Source organism: Sinocyclocheilus anshuiensis, unplaced genomic scaffold, assembly GCF_001515605.1.
Source record: "Sinocyclocheilus anshuiensis isolate Anshui unplaced genomic scaffold, SAMN03320099.WGS_v1.1 scaffold101, whole genome shotgun sequence".
NCBI classification, from domain to species: domain Eukaryota; kingdom Metazoa; phylum Chordata; class Actinopteri; order Cypriniformes; family Cyprinidae; genus Sinocyclocheilus; species Sinocyclocheilus anshuiensis.
The window spans coordinates 2,277,771-2,294,142 of NW_015540892.1; the positions used below are offsets into that span (position 1 = coordinate 2,277,771).

Genomic DNA, 16,372 nt, shown 5'->3' on the forward strand with positions numbered 1-16,372 from the left:
CTGCCGTACCATGGGTGCAGCAGGCGCAATGATATTACACAGTGCCTGAAAATAGTTCCCAGCTAGGAAACTTCCAATAAGCCTATTTTCAGGAGCTGCATTTTTTTAAATAGGAAAAATATAGAAACTCTTTGGTCATTTTTGAGCGAGATGCTAACGGTCTAATCAGATTCAATGATCTATGCTAAGCTACAGCTAAAAGTGCTACCGCCAGACCCGGAGATCGGCTGAATGGATTCGAAAACGGTAAAACTCAACTGTTTAACTCTAGGGGAGTTGGAAAATGAGCCTATTTTCAAAAATAGTGGAGTGTTCCTTTAAGGGTGCACACAAACTATGAGGTTTTAGTATGTATGCAACATAAGAAGTGGGTGTGAAAACCAGGTGAGATCAGTGTCTCCCTCACAGGCGTAATGCAAAAATAACTCAGTAATGCAATAAGCTTGTCTCAGGGACTTACCTAGTCACTAATGCTCTCACAGATCCTGCTGAACCAATCAGAGACACAATGAGTCAAAACACCAATCATCTACCACATCACTGATTTAATTCTACATAGCTTGATATTGGCTATGAGAATCAATATAAGTATACTGTAGAGTGCTCAGTGTGCATAAACAATGTGTAGATTACACACCACACCAGTCATCATCTGAGTGAATAACTGGGAAATAAGCACCTGAAAGCTTGCTGTTTCAGCTCACTTTGTGTCTTAAATTATGCACACATGCACTGTACTCTGAACACGTGTTATTTTATAAAATACAACGTATAAATATTTCACGAGTTATTCTGTGCTCCTTTTAAACACAAAGTCTGTTGCAAATTGAAACACAAACGTACAATAAACACACTGATTTATTAATGTGTAACTAAAGACTATTTTATTATAAAAAAGCCTAAAATGTCCTACATACTAAGACATACAAGAAAATATTCACACTTCAGTAGCTGCAAATGCAAACAATGATTTCAGGTTTTGAAAAAAAAAAGCTGCACAAACTAATGAAATGAAAGAAAGTCTTTAAATTAAAGTTTTTAAATGAAAGACGTGACCCTCAAGCAGTTAACACTTGTGATGTGCAATGCAAATTGTGTAAAAATGGATGTGACACACAAACACTAATTGTTTGAGTTATGTCAGAGACTAAACATATATTCACTTGATAGTTGGGGAGGATCAAGGGAAACGAGAAGAGAGTAGCTGCTACTAACTTTTATCTGTTTCCTTTTTGGACTTTTAGTTTACTTCAGAAGAATATATATATATATATATATATATCAATCATTTTACACTCGCAAGTGTACTTTATAGTTGTATATGAGGCGAGAAGATGCAGATAAACACAGCTTTGCTGATATATGGCCTTCTGCAAGTAATATTAATACAAAAGTCAGTTAGACCATACCAATTCGCATTGGTGCATCAGCATAAAAATTAACGATGCAATGCATCGATTTAAAAAAGTGTGCATCAGATACAAGTTGGCATTTGTATCATGATGCATCGTTTGTAACATATTTGCATTGGTAAAAATCTATTTATTTATATATGAAGAGTTTGGTTCCAAAACGCTATAAATCCATTTTGATTAATTTGAGTAAAAATGTGTTTTCCTTCAAACAAAACAGTCAATGAAGACGAAGAAGAGAATTATGTAATGCTCCCGGCGCCTATTTATACTTTAGTCGCACCGGTAGTGACGTCATGGCTGTCGCCGGCCAACGAGTTGGTGTTTTTTCAATGTATGCTTCAGACACGGGTCACGACGAGGCGTTCCCCATAGCGCCCCCTAGAGGACGCAGTTCGAAGTTCCCATGAAAGGGAACCACTATTTTCTGTTTCAAACTTTCACATAGCATCTTTTTCCCAAAATGCAATAAATCCATGACACTTTTTTTTCTTCAAAATGCAATAAATCCATTGAATCAATATAAAAGTTATATTTCATATTGAAACTGTTGAAAATACACAACATAGTAAGTTGATCCACATATGACAGCCTCTGAACTTGGTCACTACTAATCTTATATACAGGCACTGGACTAAAAATACATTCAGTCAGTCATCGCTCCCAAAATGAATTCAACGGGTCATCTTGTTAATGCTATAAATTAATTACAACAATAAAAGAAAATTTCATGAACATACATGAACAACAATATCACATTAAACCACAGAAATTCCAAAATTACATTTCCCTTACATTCAACTTCCAAAAGTGCATTCATCTTTGCCATGTTACATTCATTTAGTTGACTAGTGCTATATGCTGTATTAACAAAAACATTAATGGCATAAATAAAAACACTTACACTGACAAGCTATGCAATATCACGTTTTGGAATCAAACTCTTCATATACTCATTAGAAGATGTGCTATACTTTTATTGTTTATGTTGTGACCAATATTTTACATGTAGATTGATTTTTCCTGATTTCTCTAAACTGTTTCTCAAGCGCGTTCTCTCATCACTACTGCTTCGTTAATATGACGTATCACAACCGTCATAATGTAAGGAGTTAGAAGGCACTTAAGTTAATTTATGATTTGCTGTCTGTCTGAACCAAAGAAATAAATGTGAACTATTTACCATATTGAATTGCATAGCATAATATTGTTTCCATTGCATCATATTGCATTGAATTGCATTGTATATCGAATCGAAATCGGATCACACTACATCGTAATAGGGGTAAATCGTATCAAGGTTTCTAGGTTAGACTCCTCCCCATTAAACACTAGAATGAGATGGCCTAATAAGTCCAAATGCAAAGTCAGAAATGTTTCCAACTCGTGGTCATGGCATTAAAATATTATTAAAAATTAATTTGGGAAAATACTTGAATTCAAAAATATGTATGCATTTCTATTAATGCAGAACAGTCATTGAAAACTGTTTGGTTTCCCAGAGGTTAACATGGGCAGTATCATGTGATTAATTTTACAATAAACTTTTTTTTTCTTCGTTTTTTGTTGGCCTTATGGGTAACCTTATGGGTAGCGCGCCGTCATTTAGCACCGTTGCGCTTTGGGCATCCCGAGTTTGAGTCCTGGCTCGTGGAACTTTCCCGATCCCATCCCCCTCTCTCTCTCTCATTTTCCTTACCGTCTGTCCTATCATAATAAAGATCAAATAAAATTTTTTATTTATTAAAAATAAATCTTTAAAAAAAAATTCTTGCACTGGAGAATGAAATTTATAAGCTAAATTTTTGCCAGTTCTTTTTCATGAATTGGAATGTGTGCAAAAGATTATGGGTGATTGGAGGACATGAAGGATACACTTGAAGCATCCTTCAAAAAATGCAGAAAGGATGCAAATTTCCAATTAAGAAACACCCAAAGGCAATCACTTGTTTTGTTCCTTAATGAATTAGCGTTTTGAATGAATCAGTTGAACATATTATTCAGTGACTCACTCAAAGACAGTTCCTTGTTGCCACCTACTGGTGTAATGACATAACCTGATTAGTTTTGACACAAGCAGTGAAAAGTCAGATCTGTTGGACCAATCAGGTTAGTATGGAAGCCCATTTCCGCCACGTAAGAAAAAAATGAATGCCTTAAAAATTCAAAATTATGACATAAATCGAAATTATGACTTTAAAAGTCATAATTACGATATAAAAATTCAAAATTATGACTTACTAAGTAGACATTCTGACTTTACCAGTCGAAATTGACATAATGACTTTATAAACACATTGGTCACAGGAAAGTGGTCTATAATGATAAACGGTACAGTCTGAAACGAGTTAATTTGGTGTAAAACAGTTTGGAGGACCAAGTTCAACACACACCTTATTAATAAAGCATATACCATTAACAGACAAGCAGAATATAGCCCATAATATGAACGCAACGCGCCGAGTTACACGTTAAGCATTTTCTTGGGGTAGAACAGGAAATAAATCAATAAATATACAGTATATGTTTATATATAATATATACACACTGTATGTATGTATATGTGTGTGTATATATATATATATATATATACACACACATATATATATATATATGAACGCAACACACGCAAAGTCTCACGTTAAGCCTTTATTCTTTATAACAGATTTCTATGGGAGGAAAGCACTTAAATTCAGCGCGCTGCGTTCATATTCCTGGTTCATCTGCTTGCCTTTTAATACATTTTAATAATCTGAATACTAGATGTGTTTTTTATATCACTGTCTCCTTCCACTAAGCCATGTTAAGTGTTTTCTACCCCAAGAAAACGCTTAATGTGCAACTAAGCGCGTTGCGTTCATATTCTGGGCTATAGTCTATTCTACTGGTATGTACTGGACCTGGTCCTCCAAACAGTTTTTAGCCAAATTACTTGTACTTTAGGAATAATAACGAAATCACAGTCTACCAGAAAGCCAGAGACTCTTACAGCAGACCTGCCTATATAGGAGAAAGACTAATATATGGACAAAGTAGTATATCAGGGGTGGCGAACGTCGGTCCTGGAGAGCCGCAGCCCTGTAGAATTTCGCTTCAACCCTAATCAAACACACCTGAACAAGCTAATCAAGGTCTAAAGGCTTACTACAAAGCTACAGGCAGGTGAGTTTTAATTAGGGTTGGAGCTGAACTCTGCAGGGCTGCGGCTCTCCAGGACCGGAGTTCGCCACCCCTGTAGTATATGAACTGAGTACCATAATGTGCCATTTTAGTCCTTGGGATTACTCTGTGGAAAATGTGTTATCTAATGTTTTAAAGTATAAGTACAAATTAATGTTTGTAATTATTTATATACATATATTAATCCAAAGTCCCAAACTAAAAAAAACTGAAAGCAGAATGTCTGACTGTGTTCAAATTAAAAAGGGATGCATTTTGAAAATATTTAATTTCAATTTCAAGCATGTAATAAAAATTGAGCAAATTGAGCAAATTGAACTAGTTTAAACCTGTCAGGTCTGCACTGTCCAATTGAAGGCCTAAACTTGCAGGGCTGCGGCTTTCCAGGACCGGAGTTCGCCACCCCTGTAGTATATGAACTGAGTACCATAATGTGCCATTTTAGTCCTTGGGATTACTCTGTGGAAAATGTGTTATCTAATGTTTTAAAGTATAAGTACAAATTAATGTTTGTAATTATTTATATACATATATTAATCCAAAGTCCCAAACTAAAAAAAACTGAAAGCAGAATGTCTGACTGTGTTCAAATTAAAAAGGGATGCATTTTGAAAATATTTAATTTCAATTTCAAGCATGTAATAAAAATTGAGCAAATTGAGCAAATTGAACTAGTTTAAACCTGTCAGGTCTGCACTGTCCAATTGAAGGCCTAAACTGATTCAGTGATTCAAAAACTCACTCAAAAAACAAAGATATTCATTTGTCACCACCTACTGGCATAAAGATGTAATCAGCAAAAATGGTCACTTACAATTACATTTAGTCATTTAGCAGACACTTTTATCCAAAGCAACTTACAAATGAAGACAATAAAAGCAGTCAAAACTAACAAAAGAGCAACTCAAAAAACATAAAAGATATTCATTTGTCACCACCTACTGGCATAAAGATGTAATTAGCAAAAATGGTCACTTAATGTGTGAGTGAATTAATCAGAACAAATCTTTTTAATTGCAAGTTCAAGAGAAGTCAGTGGGAAAACGTTTACGTGGCTTTGTGGAAGGAGACGGTGATATAAAAAAAAAAACACATCTATTATTCAGTTTATTAAAAATATAAACTATGTGTACAGGTGAGCGGATGATCCCGGAATATGAACGCTACGTGCTGAATTTAAGCACTTTCCTCCCATAGAAAACTGTTATAAAGAATAAACACTTAAAGGGTTAGTTCCCCCAAAAATGAAAATTAGCCCGCAAATTACAAATGACCCTCAAGTCATCCTAGGTGTATATAACTTTTCAGACGAATCCAGTCGGAGTTATATTAAAAATTGTCTTTGATAGATATTTTAGTTTGAAGCCAGTTTGTTTGTTATAAAGCAAAAAGCCAATAAATAAATGTGCTTAAATATCATTATCAGAATCAGCCAATTTGCTATTTAAAAAAGAAAGAAAGAAAAGAAAATCTGAATTCTGAATCAGCTATGATCGGAGCATACTAAGTAAATTACTAAGTATTACAAAATACTAAGTAAAAGGCCTCAAATTTGAAGTACAATCTGGGATGTCTTTTTCTATCAATTCTTCAATAGGTAGATCTTGTCTTTCATAAAGGCCGAGGTCAGGGATCTTGGGCCTAAAAAGGTTGGTGACCACTGCCCTAAAGCGTGCCGTGACTTTTCTGGAGGCTCATTGAGATGAATGGGGAAAGTCACGTGAGAGGAGGCAATGCCTCCATCGCGCAATAATTGGATATGATCGGTTATGATTAAATGTGATTGGTTCGTGTGATAAATCCCGCCTCTTGTTTTCGTGCAAGCTCTCGGTCTGAATGAAGAAAATTATGGCGTTATTGACTAATTATAAAGTAAGTAAACAAATATCCCACTTGGATACCACTAGCCTACATTGTGTCACGTCAAAATAAATGACTGCATCAGTTTTTAGTGAGCATTCAGCGTGATGAAATTAAAGATTTATCTTTGTGTCTGTGGCAGTGTTTACAGAGCTTTTATGACGATGATCCGAAATAAGTTGACTATTAAAACACCACCGCACGCCACTGATATATATGATATATATGATTCATATATATATGAAGAGTTCAGATGCAAATTTTCTTCTAAAATTGAAATAGGAGCCTGATAAAAGTGCTAATTTTAGAAGAAAATTTCAAGGCTTTCGCATCTGAACTCTTCACACACACACACACACACACATATACTGTATATTTATTTATTTATTTCACGTTCTACCACAATAAAATGCTTAACATGCAACTCAGCGTGTTGCGTTCATATTCTGGGCTATATTCTGCTTGTCTGTTAATGATATGCTTTATTAATAAGGTGTGTATTGAACTTTGTCCCCCAAACTGCCAAATTAACTCGTTTCAGAATGTTTCCGTTTACCATTATAGACCACTATCCTGTGACCAATGTGTTTATAAAGTCATTAAGTCAATTACAACTTGTAAAGTTAAAGTTAATTTCGACTTTTTATCTCATAATTTTGACGTTTGACGTCATAATTATGACTTGTCATTATTTCGACTTTGATTTTTTTTAAGTCATCATTTCGACTTTTAATCTCATAATTTAGATTTTTGAAGTCATAATTTCGACTTTTTAAATCAAAATTTCGAATTTTTATCTCATAATTTCGACAAAGTCATAATTTCAACTTTTTATCTCGTAATTATAACTTAAGTATGTCATAATTTTGACTTTTTAAGGCATTAATTTTTTTCTTACGTGGCGGAAATGGGCTTCCATAGGTTAGAGTACTGAACTGATTGTTGTATCTATAGTGAAATGTAAAGACAATTAGTCCTTTTTTCTTCAGTTTCTTGTGCACTTTACTGTCTCATTTTCACATTGCTATGTTACTATGTTAATTAAAATCTCTAAAATACAAAGCACTTTGAAGTTGAACAGTAAATCTGTTCATCTTAAAAATTGTAAACTTGTACAGTCATTCTTTGTTTTAATTCACATAGCAAACTCACTTTGAGAGGACAGACAATTAAATTAATTTATTACAATAAATTACTGCAATAAAGTCATATGTCAATCATTCAAAACTATACAAAAATCTCAAATGGCATTTGTGTCAAGATTAAAAAAGAATATCAAGATTATCTATTATTTTCCTAAAACGAAACTGATAGTGTTTGGCAACCTTGCTATGTGAAACTCATAACTATTCACAAATTAAAACATCACAGAACATTTTGATAAACCTCCTCTGCCAAATCAAAAACAAAAACAAAAGAACAGCAGTCCAACACAGTTCACTTTCGTGACGTTAATCGGAAGAAATGATTCACATTCCCTGGACTTAGACCAGAAGCCCTCAATTACTCCTCCATGTAAAAACCTGTTTCTGAGATGAGAAATAAAACTTTAAAAAATGTAAGTAAAATCTGTTTCTTTGGTTGGAAAATTAAGGAAATGAAACATTATCTCAGTTTGATGTCTCATGTTTGAACTAACTGAACTGTAAAAGCTCTGTGAAAGCCAAAGAGTTTGTTAACATCACCCACTGCGTACACATTAGTCATCCGCAGTCTGAGACTACAGCTGACATATCTGCTGCTGGGAGATTTTGTTGTTTTCTTTTCTTTTTTTTTTTAACTACATTAGAGATAAAGTCATATATTTCAGAGGAAACATAGATGAATGGAGAAAGACAGAGAAGAGAGGAAAGAATGTGTTAAGTGAAGTAACTGTTTATGGTATATCACATCTGAGATCTGTAAGTTATTTGATTTTGTGTGAACAAAAAAAAACATGTTTATGTTCATGCATGTAATAAGATTTTTGTTGAATGCGAGAGAATCTTGCTTTAAATTTATGGTCAGCATAAGTGTTTCAGTGGCAAGTATGTGTGAGTGATTAGCTAAATCCAGTGAGTGGCAGGAAGGAGCCATCCATTGCCATCTCAGTGGCAGGGAGTTCTGATGAATGTTTCATGCGAGTTTCACTAATCTATGCCACTCTATTGTGGAAAATCAAGCATGCAAAATTATTACCGAGCTAAAGGATGGAGGGAAAAGGGAGAACTGATCCATTGACCTCCAGTGGGCTTGTTTATTCTTGTTCCCCCAAGGTCGTTGTGTGGTCATTATTTACAGAAATGATTACTGCTGACTTTCTTGTATGCCAAAAATAGCAATTACATTTATCTCTGACAACTGGGATGTTGCAACCTTCCCACCTGAACCACTGGCTGCTTAAAAAAATTCGACTGGTCTGATTTGAATGGAAATAGAATGGAAATGCAAATTGGAAGTGTTTTCTGAGTGGCACTGTATAAGCAAACTGGTCTACATATAATGCATTTTGACTACTGGGTGAATAATATCATACCATTACAAAGCATCTAATTATTGTTGAGTGCATGAAAATTAGATCTGTATCTGTATGGGGAAATTATGTAACAAGTTTTCATTTCTCTTCTAGTTAAAGGGGAAACTACAGATGTACAGAGCTACTGACAGACATGAAAAAAACAGTGGTGGCATTTTATGATACAAGAATATTTCACCCTTATGCAAAGAAATCCTTATATATTGTCATCGATGTATTCAATTATTTAATATATATTAAAAATATATGCAATAATATATTACAATATATTGAGTAATAAGGAACTGCCACTTTTTAAATACTGAAAATAATAACAATATATTTTCTTCTATACATTGTAATGTATGTAATTTTGTATTCAGTAATACATGTAATAAAATCTAGTACCGTTCGTATATAAATATATTTGATATATATGTACTACAGTATCTCACAGAAGTGAGTACACCCCTCACATTTTTGTAAATATTTTATTATATCTTTTCATGTGACAACACTGAAGAAATGACACTTTGCTACAATGTAAAGTAGTGAGTGTACAGCTTGTATAACAGTGTAAATTTGCTGTCCCCTCAAAATAATTCAACACACAGCCATTAATGTCTAAACCGCTGGCCACAAAAGTGAGTACACCCCTAAGTGAAAATGTCCAAATTGGGCCCAATTAGCCATTTTCTCTCCCCGGTGTCATGTGACTCATTAGTGTTACAAGGTCTCAGGTGTGAATGGGGAGCAGGTGTGTTAAATTTGGTGTTATCGCTCTCACTCTCTCATACTGGTCACTGGAAGTTCAACATGGCACCTCATGGCAAAGAACTCTCTGAGGATCATTTCTTCAGTGTTGTCACATGAAAAGATATAATAAAATATTTACAAAAATGTGAGGGGTGTACTCACTTCTGTGAGATACTGTATATGTATTTACATACATGTATGTGAAACAAACAACTATGAGGGAAATGTATATGTGATGTGTGTGTGTATATATATATATAACATTTTCCATCCAATTGTCCAAAAAACCCTGAAATATACCTTACTATTTATTTTCAGTATAGGCACATTTTAATAGGCTACATCACATATATTTTCGATATGAAATGTGTAATGTAAACAATAAATTGAAATATCAGTAAGTTTATAGCTGTATCTAAACACGTGTTAACTCATGAAAGAGAAATTAAATAATCGAGTGCTTCATTAAAGCGAGGAAAAAATGTAGTGCAGGTTTGTCTTCATTGTGATATATTTACATACATGGTCCACGCAAATATTTCAGTACATAAAAAATGTATATAATAAAACAAAATATAAGCACTGTAGTTTCCTGTATGTAAATGTATCATTTAATATAGCTTTATATATTCCAGAATATTCTTATATGTTTTGTAAGGGCAGGAGCATTAGTGTCACAAGAGGTGTACTCTAGATTTCTGGTTGGTTGTTTGGAATATTTAAGACATGTATTTACATAAATATTTAAATAAATATGTATTTAAGATGCATTTTGAAACAAAAAGATAAAATAAGGCATTATTATTATTATGCCTATCGTTCTTATTATTATTTCATGCACCTGAAAATTACATGTTTAGCTTTAAGTGGCAAAAATGTATCCTGTTTAAACTGACATAGTTATAAGGTGTTCATTGATTCTAAATAACATGATGGTCATTCATTAGAAGTGCCAGGTGGACTGCATAAGGTTGGATAATAACACACATTCTTTTTTTGGTCAGTGAGGGTGTCAACAAAGAGTTCATGCACAGTTTGTCACCCTTAAGCCTTTGCAGCAGTCTATTTTTGGTACTGAAAAAAATTATAATAATTTTAAAGGCTCTGTAATCGGTTCATTCTAAGATATGGACAACCAGACAGGTGCAATTTTTGTGTAAGAGCCATTAAAATGGCCATTACGATCTCCGAAGACAGGAGAACAGATAGATCAACTTGTAACTTACAGAGCATTTAGCTTGTAGAGAAGTCTATCTCACATCTCTACTCTATGAATATTAATCTAAAAAGCTTGAGATGGTTGAAAAAAATGAAGGCACATTTATTCAGCACTAGATCATCCAGTAAATAAACAGACACAAAAACTACCCAGATAACAATAGTTTATGCTTACATCTGGCACTTCTGGTTAGCGTCAGATGTGACTGTGGTTTACAGTAACACAGAACAGACTTTTGACTAAAGCATTATTCTCAACATGAACTGTTCGATTTCACAGGAAAAGGATGATCCAATACTGTATAGAAACCATCAATCATTGTTCCTTTTTTTTACATGACAGGCAGGCACATTTTAAAATAGATAGGCTGTCATAGCTTATTCCAATAATGGCACAACAATCTGAGCAATTGATTGTATTGACGACACAGAAGATTTTTATGTTCAGTGTGTCTCACACAGAACTTCTTTCCATTTGAAAGCACAAATTTACAGACAATAAAATTCATTTTGACAGAATGCAGTTATGACCTAATTTTTAAATAACAAATACTATAGCAGCACTATTTCATCTCTGTGCACTGAGATATCTACAGATGCATTACTGCATCAAGCAACCTCAGATTCCGCAGACTTTAAGACTATAACATCCTGCTGCAATGTCAGAACATAACAAGGGCTTTATGTCAAATCTATGATGTGTTAACCTCGCAGGTACTGTATTAAATGTGTTTCGGCACTACTACATGACCGGTTGACAAAACAGGAAATCATAACTGAGCAACAAAGGAACCTAATAAGGATGATTCAAGATCTGAAGACATCAGAGAGATCACAGCTGCTAGTGACTTCTTAAAAAGCATTAACGTTAAACTAAATAAAATGTCAACAGAACAACCATACCACAACACTGAAAACTAACTAACAAGCACCAAATGTGAGTAAAAATTGGCTTTGGTAATTGGATAACACAGCAACTGGCAGCAGTTTTAGCAATTGCAAAATAATAAAGGGGTTAAACCCCAATGTGCAAGCAAGTCTGATTACCATTACATTTGTTCTGATGTATCTAAATGAGTAAATCAAGCCAAAGAAATACAAACAGACAGACACTAGGTGTCAAGCTAAAAATCTTTTTTTCCCATTATAATTGTCACGGAAACGGGTGTGTGGAGGCAGGCAGGACGACGAGGACGACAAGGATTCCAATAATGACATTTATTGTAGACACAACAAGGCAGGTTCAGGTAGGTGAGACACACACTCGGGGTAACATTAACAATCCTTCCTGGGCTATACTCGGGAACAGGAGCCCTTCCTGGGCTATACTCGGGAACAGGAGGCCTCCGTGGGCTGAACTCGGGAACAGGAGCCCTTCCCTGGGCTGAACTGGGGATAAGGAGCCCTTCCTGGGCTGAACTAAGGATTCCAATAATGACATTTATTGTAGACACAACAAGGCAGGTTCAGGTAGGTGAGACACACACTCAGGGTAACATTAACAATAACCGACACCAATGCTCAGACAGACAGGAACTAATATGGGGTGAATAATTAGAGGCAGACAGGTGAGCACAATGATGGTTATTAACTAATGATTAGACGGGCTAAACCAACACAAAGGGAAGAAACCACAACAAACAGTCCACAGGGGCGTTACAATAATGGGGCAATATAAAAATAAATAATAATGCAAATATAAAAAATAAAACAATCTCTAAAATAATATAACAAGTAAAATACACTTTAAGGTTACTACTTCCAAAGATTTTGTTAAATGCAAGCTTATTTAAAATACTCTAGATCTGTAGAATAGGATGTTAGTCTCTTGACTATAGCTCTCTAAGTACACATGGGAAATACTTTAATAAGCGCAGGTTACAATGTCAATCACTGAAAAACAGACTGTCAGCAATATGCACAAAACTGCAGCAATTTGGATGCGCATATCCATATGAAAAGAGAAACCAGAAATTCTGGTAACTCCCGGGTAATGGGGCACAATGAAAATGTATACACACTGGCAAACAAATTTGTGAACAGGATAATAAAGTAAATCACCTGCCTAAGCCTTCACTGAATCCCATGAAATCACACAGTAAATGATTATATTTTAAAACTCTACATAAGAAACCAAGACTAAACAGAGTGAAGGAGGTAGCAGAGAAGAGAAAAGGAGTAAATTAGTTATATGAGGAGGGCTCGAACTCTAGAGAGAGCTGATATCCTTGACAGAAGTCTCATGATCTATATCACGGATATCTCTCGTATCTAATCCTGTTTAGACTGATAGCAAGAGCCCTAAGAGGAAATTACTGACTGAATTGCAACAACAACAGCAAAACTAAGGAGAATTACACCATCGTGACAAGCAAAAATGTCAACGTAAGGGAAGGAACTTTCTTCAGAGAGTTGAGCACATGTTTCCTCAAGGCTGATTGGGCTAATGCAGGAATCATGTCGCTTGTCCCTCTCCTGAATTTTTCATCCATTCTCTGGCCAAAATAAGACTCGGCATCAGATGGGACAGACTATGATGTAACAGGAAAAGAAAAGGACGTAGAAAGCGGGGAGAGAGAAATGAGGCAGATCTCGAATTGAGATGGTGAATAACTGCATCGTTCTACTGTCTGTTGCCCCAGCATGGAGGTTAGACATAGATGGATGGGGCTTAATTTCCTCTTTCCAAACAAATCGTTTAGCTGTTAGCTGTCTCTAAGACTGAAGGAGGCATTATAAAATTTTGCTCAGAGTCACCAAACCAAGAGATGATTTTCAAGCCAAACAAATAATCCTGGTAGCCAATCATAGCCTGTGCTACTCACCACGCTGAAGTCTTCACTCGAGCAGTTCTGCCCGCTGAAGTTGCAACTCTTCAGCATGTCTTCCAGCTGGTGGCCAGTCCTCTGGAAAATGTCTAGCATGTCAGGGGGTGGGTACTGGAGCTCACTTGGCCGGTGTCCTTTCCGGCTCTTAGGCGGCAGGCCGGTGAGGTTAGCCAAGTGGTAGATGTCCGCGTCGGTGAGGGCTGAGAAGCGGAATCGGTTGACGTTGCAGAGCGTGATGGCCGGGAAGGTGAGCTCACGGCGGGTTTCTTCCCTCATAGCTGCGAGGTGGGGTCGCTCTAGATAAGTCGCCGTGCTCCATGTCGCCTGGTACAGGAAGAGACCAAGCGAGGCCAACAGTGCCAGTCCCCAGAGGGTCTGTCTGAAGCCCAAGCGCCCCGAGGTCCCCAACACCCGAGCCAGACCGTGCAGCGAAGAGGAGCTTGCAAAGGACGCCAGGTCAGCCATGCCTCCTTTTTGCCGCGGAAGGCCATCTAGCATAACGGTTCCGCCTCCTTCTGTCGAGGCCCCCTTGGCTTCGTCGCCCTCAGCAAACTTGATTTTACAAACAAATTCGATGGGCATGTGGTTGGCCAGGGCTGTCCTTTGCAAATGACTCTGATTCCTCCTGCTGATCTCTCCCTGAGCCTTTGCTCTTTTCCGTTTCACCAGTTATATTCTACCACGCTGTGGCTGTTAGAACATTTTTTTCCTAAATCTTCTTTCTCTGAGGTTGTTATTCTCTCCCGGACCCAGCTACGTTCCTATTTATAACAAATATTTCTCTTTTCAGTTTCACATTTATCAGCTCTGCATTCCTCACTTCATCTCTGTTTCAGTTTTCTGAAATTATGTTTCAGATTTCTTCACTTTTTCTACTCTGACCATCAGTCTCTCCTACCTCCGCACTTTTTCTTCAGATTCCCATCTCTCTCTTCTTCTCTTCAATCCTTTGCTTCCACTCTCTCCTTCTTTTCTCCTTGGTTTGTGCTGTGGTCTGCTGCTGTTTGAGGAGCAGAGTGCAGATGGTGAGAGGAGGTGCTTCGCTCGCCTTGTCAGTGCCCCAGGATGTGCCACAGCCGTAGACTCCAGAGAGAGAGTAGAGGTATGAGCTGGAGACTATGAGAGAAAGATGAGAGAGACACACACACACAAGTGAGTTCCACAGCTCTCCTCAGCTGCTCGCTGACGGCTGACGTAGATGCTGCCTGAACTCCTCTCGCACACTCAGGGAAAGAGAGTGAGAGAGCGATGGAGAGAGTAAGGGAACCGGAGAGAGCACTGATATGAAAGACAGGGAGAACAAATGCTGCCCTCTCTACATGCCCTACAAGAAAGAGGAGGGGAAGAGAGAGAAGTGGAAGTAGAGATATTTAATATTACATGAGCAGAGAAGGCAGGGGTTATTTCCCCTTCAGTGGAGAAGAGCCGTCCCAACCCACACTAAAGCTTTTATTTCTCTCACAGCAGCAGGTTGTTACATCCACTTACAGCGGTCACTCACTGTCTCCACCACAACACTCTCTTTCTTTTACTCTCCGTGCTCTTTCTTTATCTTTCTTTTACTCAGCAGGTGTGAATGTGACTGCACTGTAGGTAAAGTGGGGTGCAAGAATCCGCTTGAGAAAATGCATCACATTTGGTACGTCCTTCATGGTTTAAAGACACCACACTCAGCAAGTATGTTGCACAAATAAGGCTCACAACATGGTTTGTGAAAAGCACCATATAAATAAAAGTTGACTTGATCCATGCTTTCCAGCATGATTTGGCAATGTTCAAAAGAGCTTCTTGTGCTTTAACGGAGGCAAAAAAAACAAACATCTGACCATTTATACAAAGAAGTCCATATGGTGAATGTCAAAAATGTGTTTGATATGTTATGGTTAGCAACACAAGAATTTATAACTATTCTGTACAATTTACACATACATTTTTGTAAATTTGGACTATAGATTAATTGAATCTCAGTATAGATTAACTGAAAGCAGATAATGCTTAACAGCTTTAGAAATGTAAAACAACAACAAAAAATCCTTTATTATAATACTGTATATCTACTACATATAATACAAATGAATTTGTACAGGTACATGTTACAAAAATCTTAAGACACTAGTTTAATCCAAAATATAAAAAAAAAGGAATTGGAAGATCTTGTGCAATCATTTTAGTCACTATATAATATTATATACATGCTTTTGAACTGTTAATTCCATGAATCCGATATTATGTCAACCTATGATGATTTGCAAACATTTGTATGTCTCTAAAGTTGTTCATACGTAAAAGTTACATTACAAATGCTGTTAATATATGAATTTGGTATTTCTCAATGTCTAGGCAAATGTCTAGGTAGCTAGAACACACACTTTATACATGAATGTCTAATGATATTGCACTGAAACAGGGCAGAATGTTAAATATTTCTTTACTTTAGGTCATAACTTTTCTCTGTTTTACCATTTTTTAAATCCCAGTTTATCATTAGGTTTTTAAAAAAAAAAATCCTGTCAACTTTTTTAGCATCTGCTATATAAACAAATGTGAATGTATGTATCAAATGAAATGATATGCTGACTGTGTTTTATCTGTTTTTGAATATCTGCATTTATGTTCGTGCATGC

The 16,372-nt window shown here is 36.2% G+C and overlaps 1 protein-coding gene across 1 annotated transcript in view; it reads right to left on the reverse strand.

Moving 5' to 3' along the window:
* LOC107688893 (acid-sensing ion channel 4-like) overlaps positions 1–15,000 on the reverse strand; it is a 37,988-nt gene extending 22,988 nt beyond the window's left edge. The window contains exon 1 of the mRNA XM_016486723.1: positions 13,746–15,000. Within this exon, the coding sequence (XP_016342209.1) occupies positions 13,746–14,330 (585 nt within the window). The 5' untranslated portion in view covers positions 14,331–15,000. The remainder of the gene's footprint in view (positions 1–13,745) is intronic.
* Positions 15,001–16,372: the final 1,372 nt, after the last annotated feature.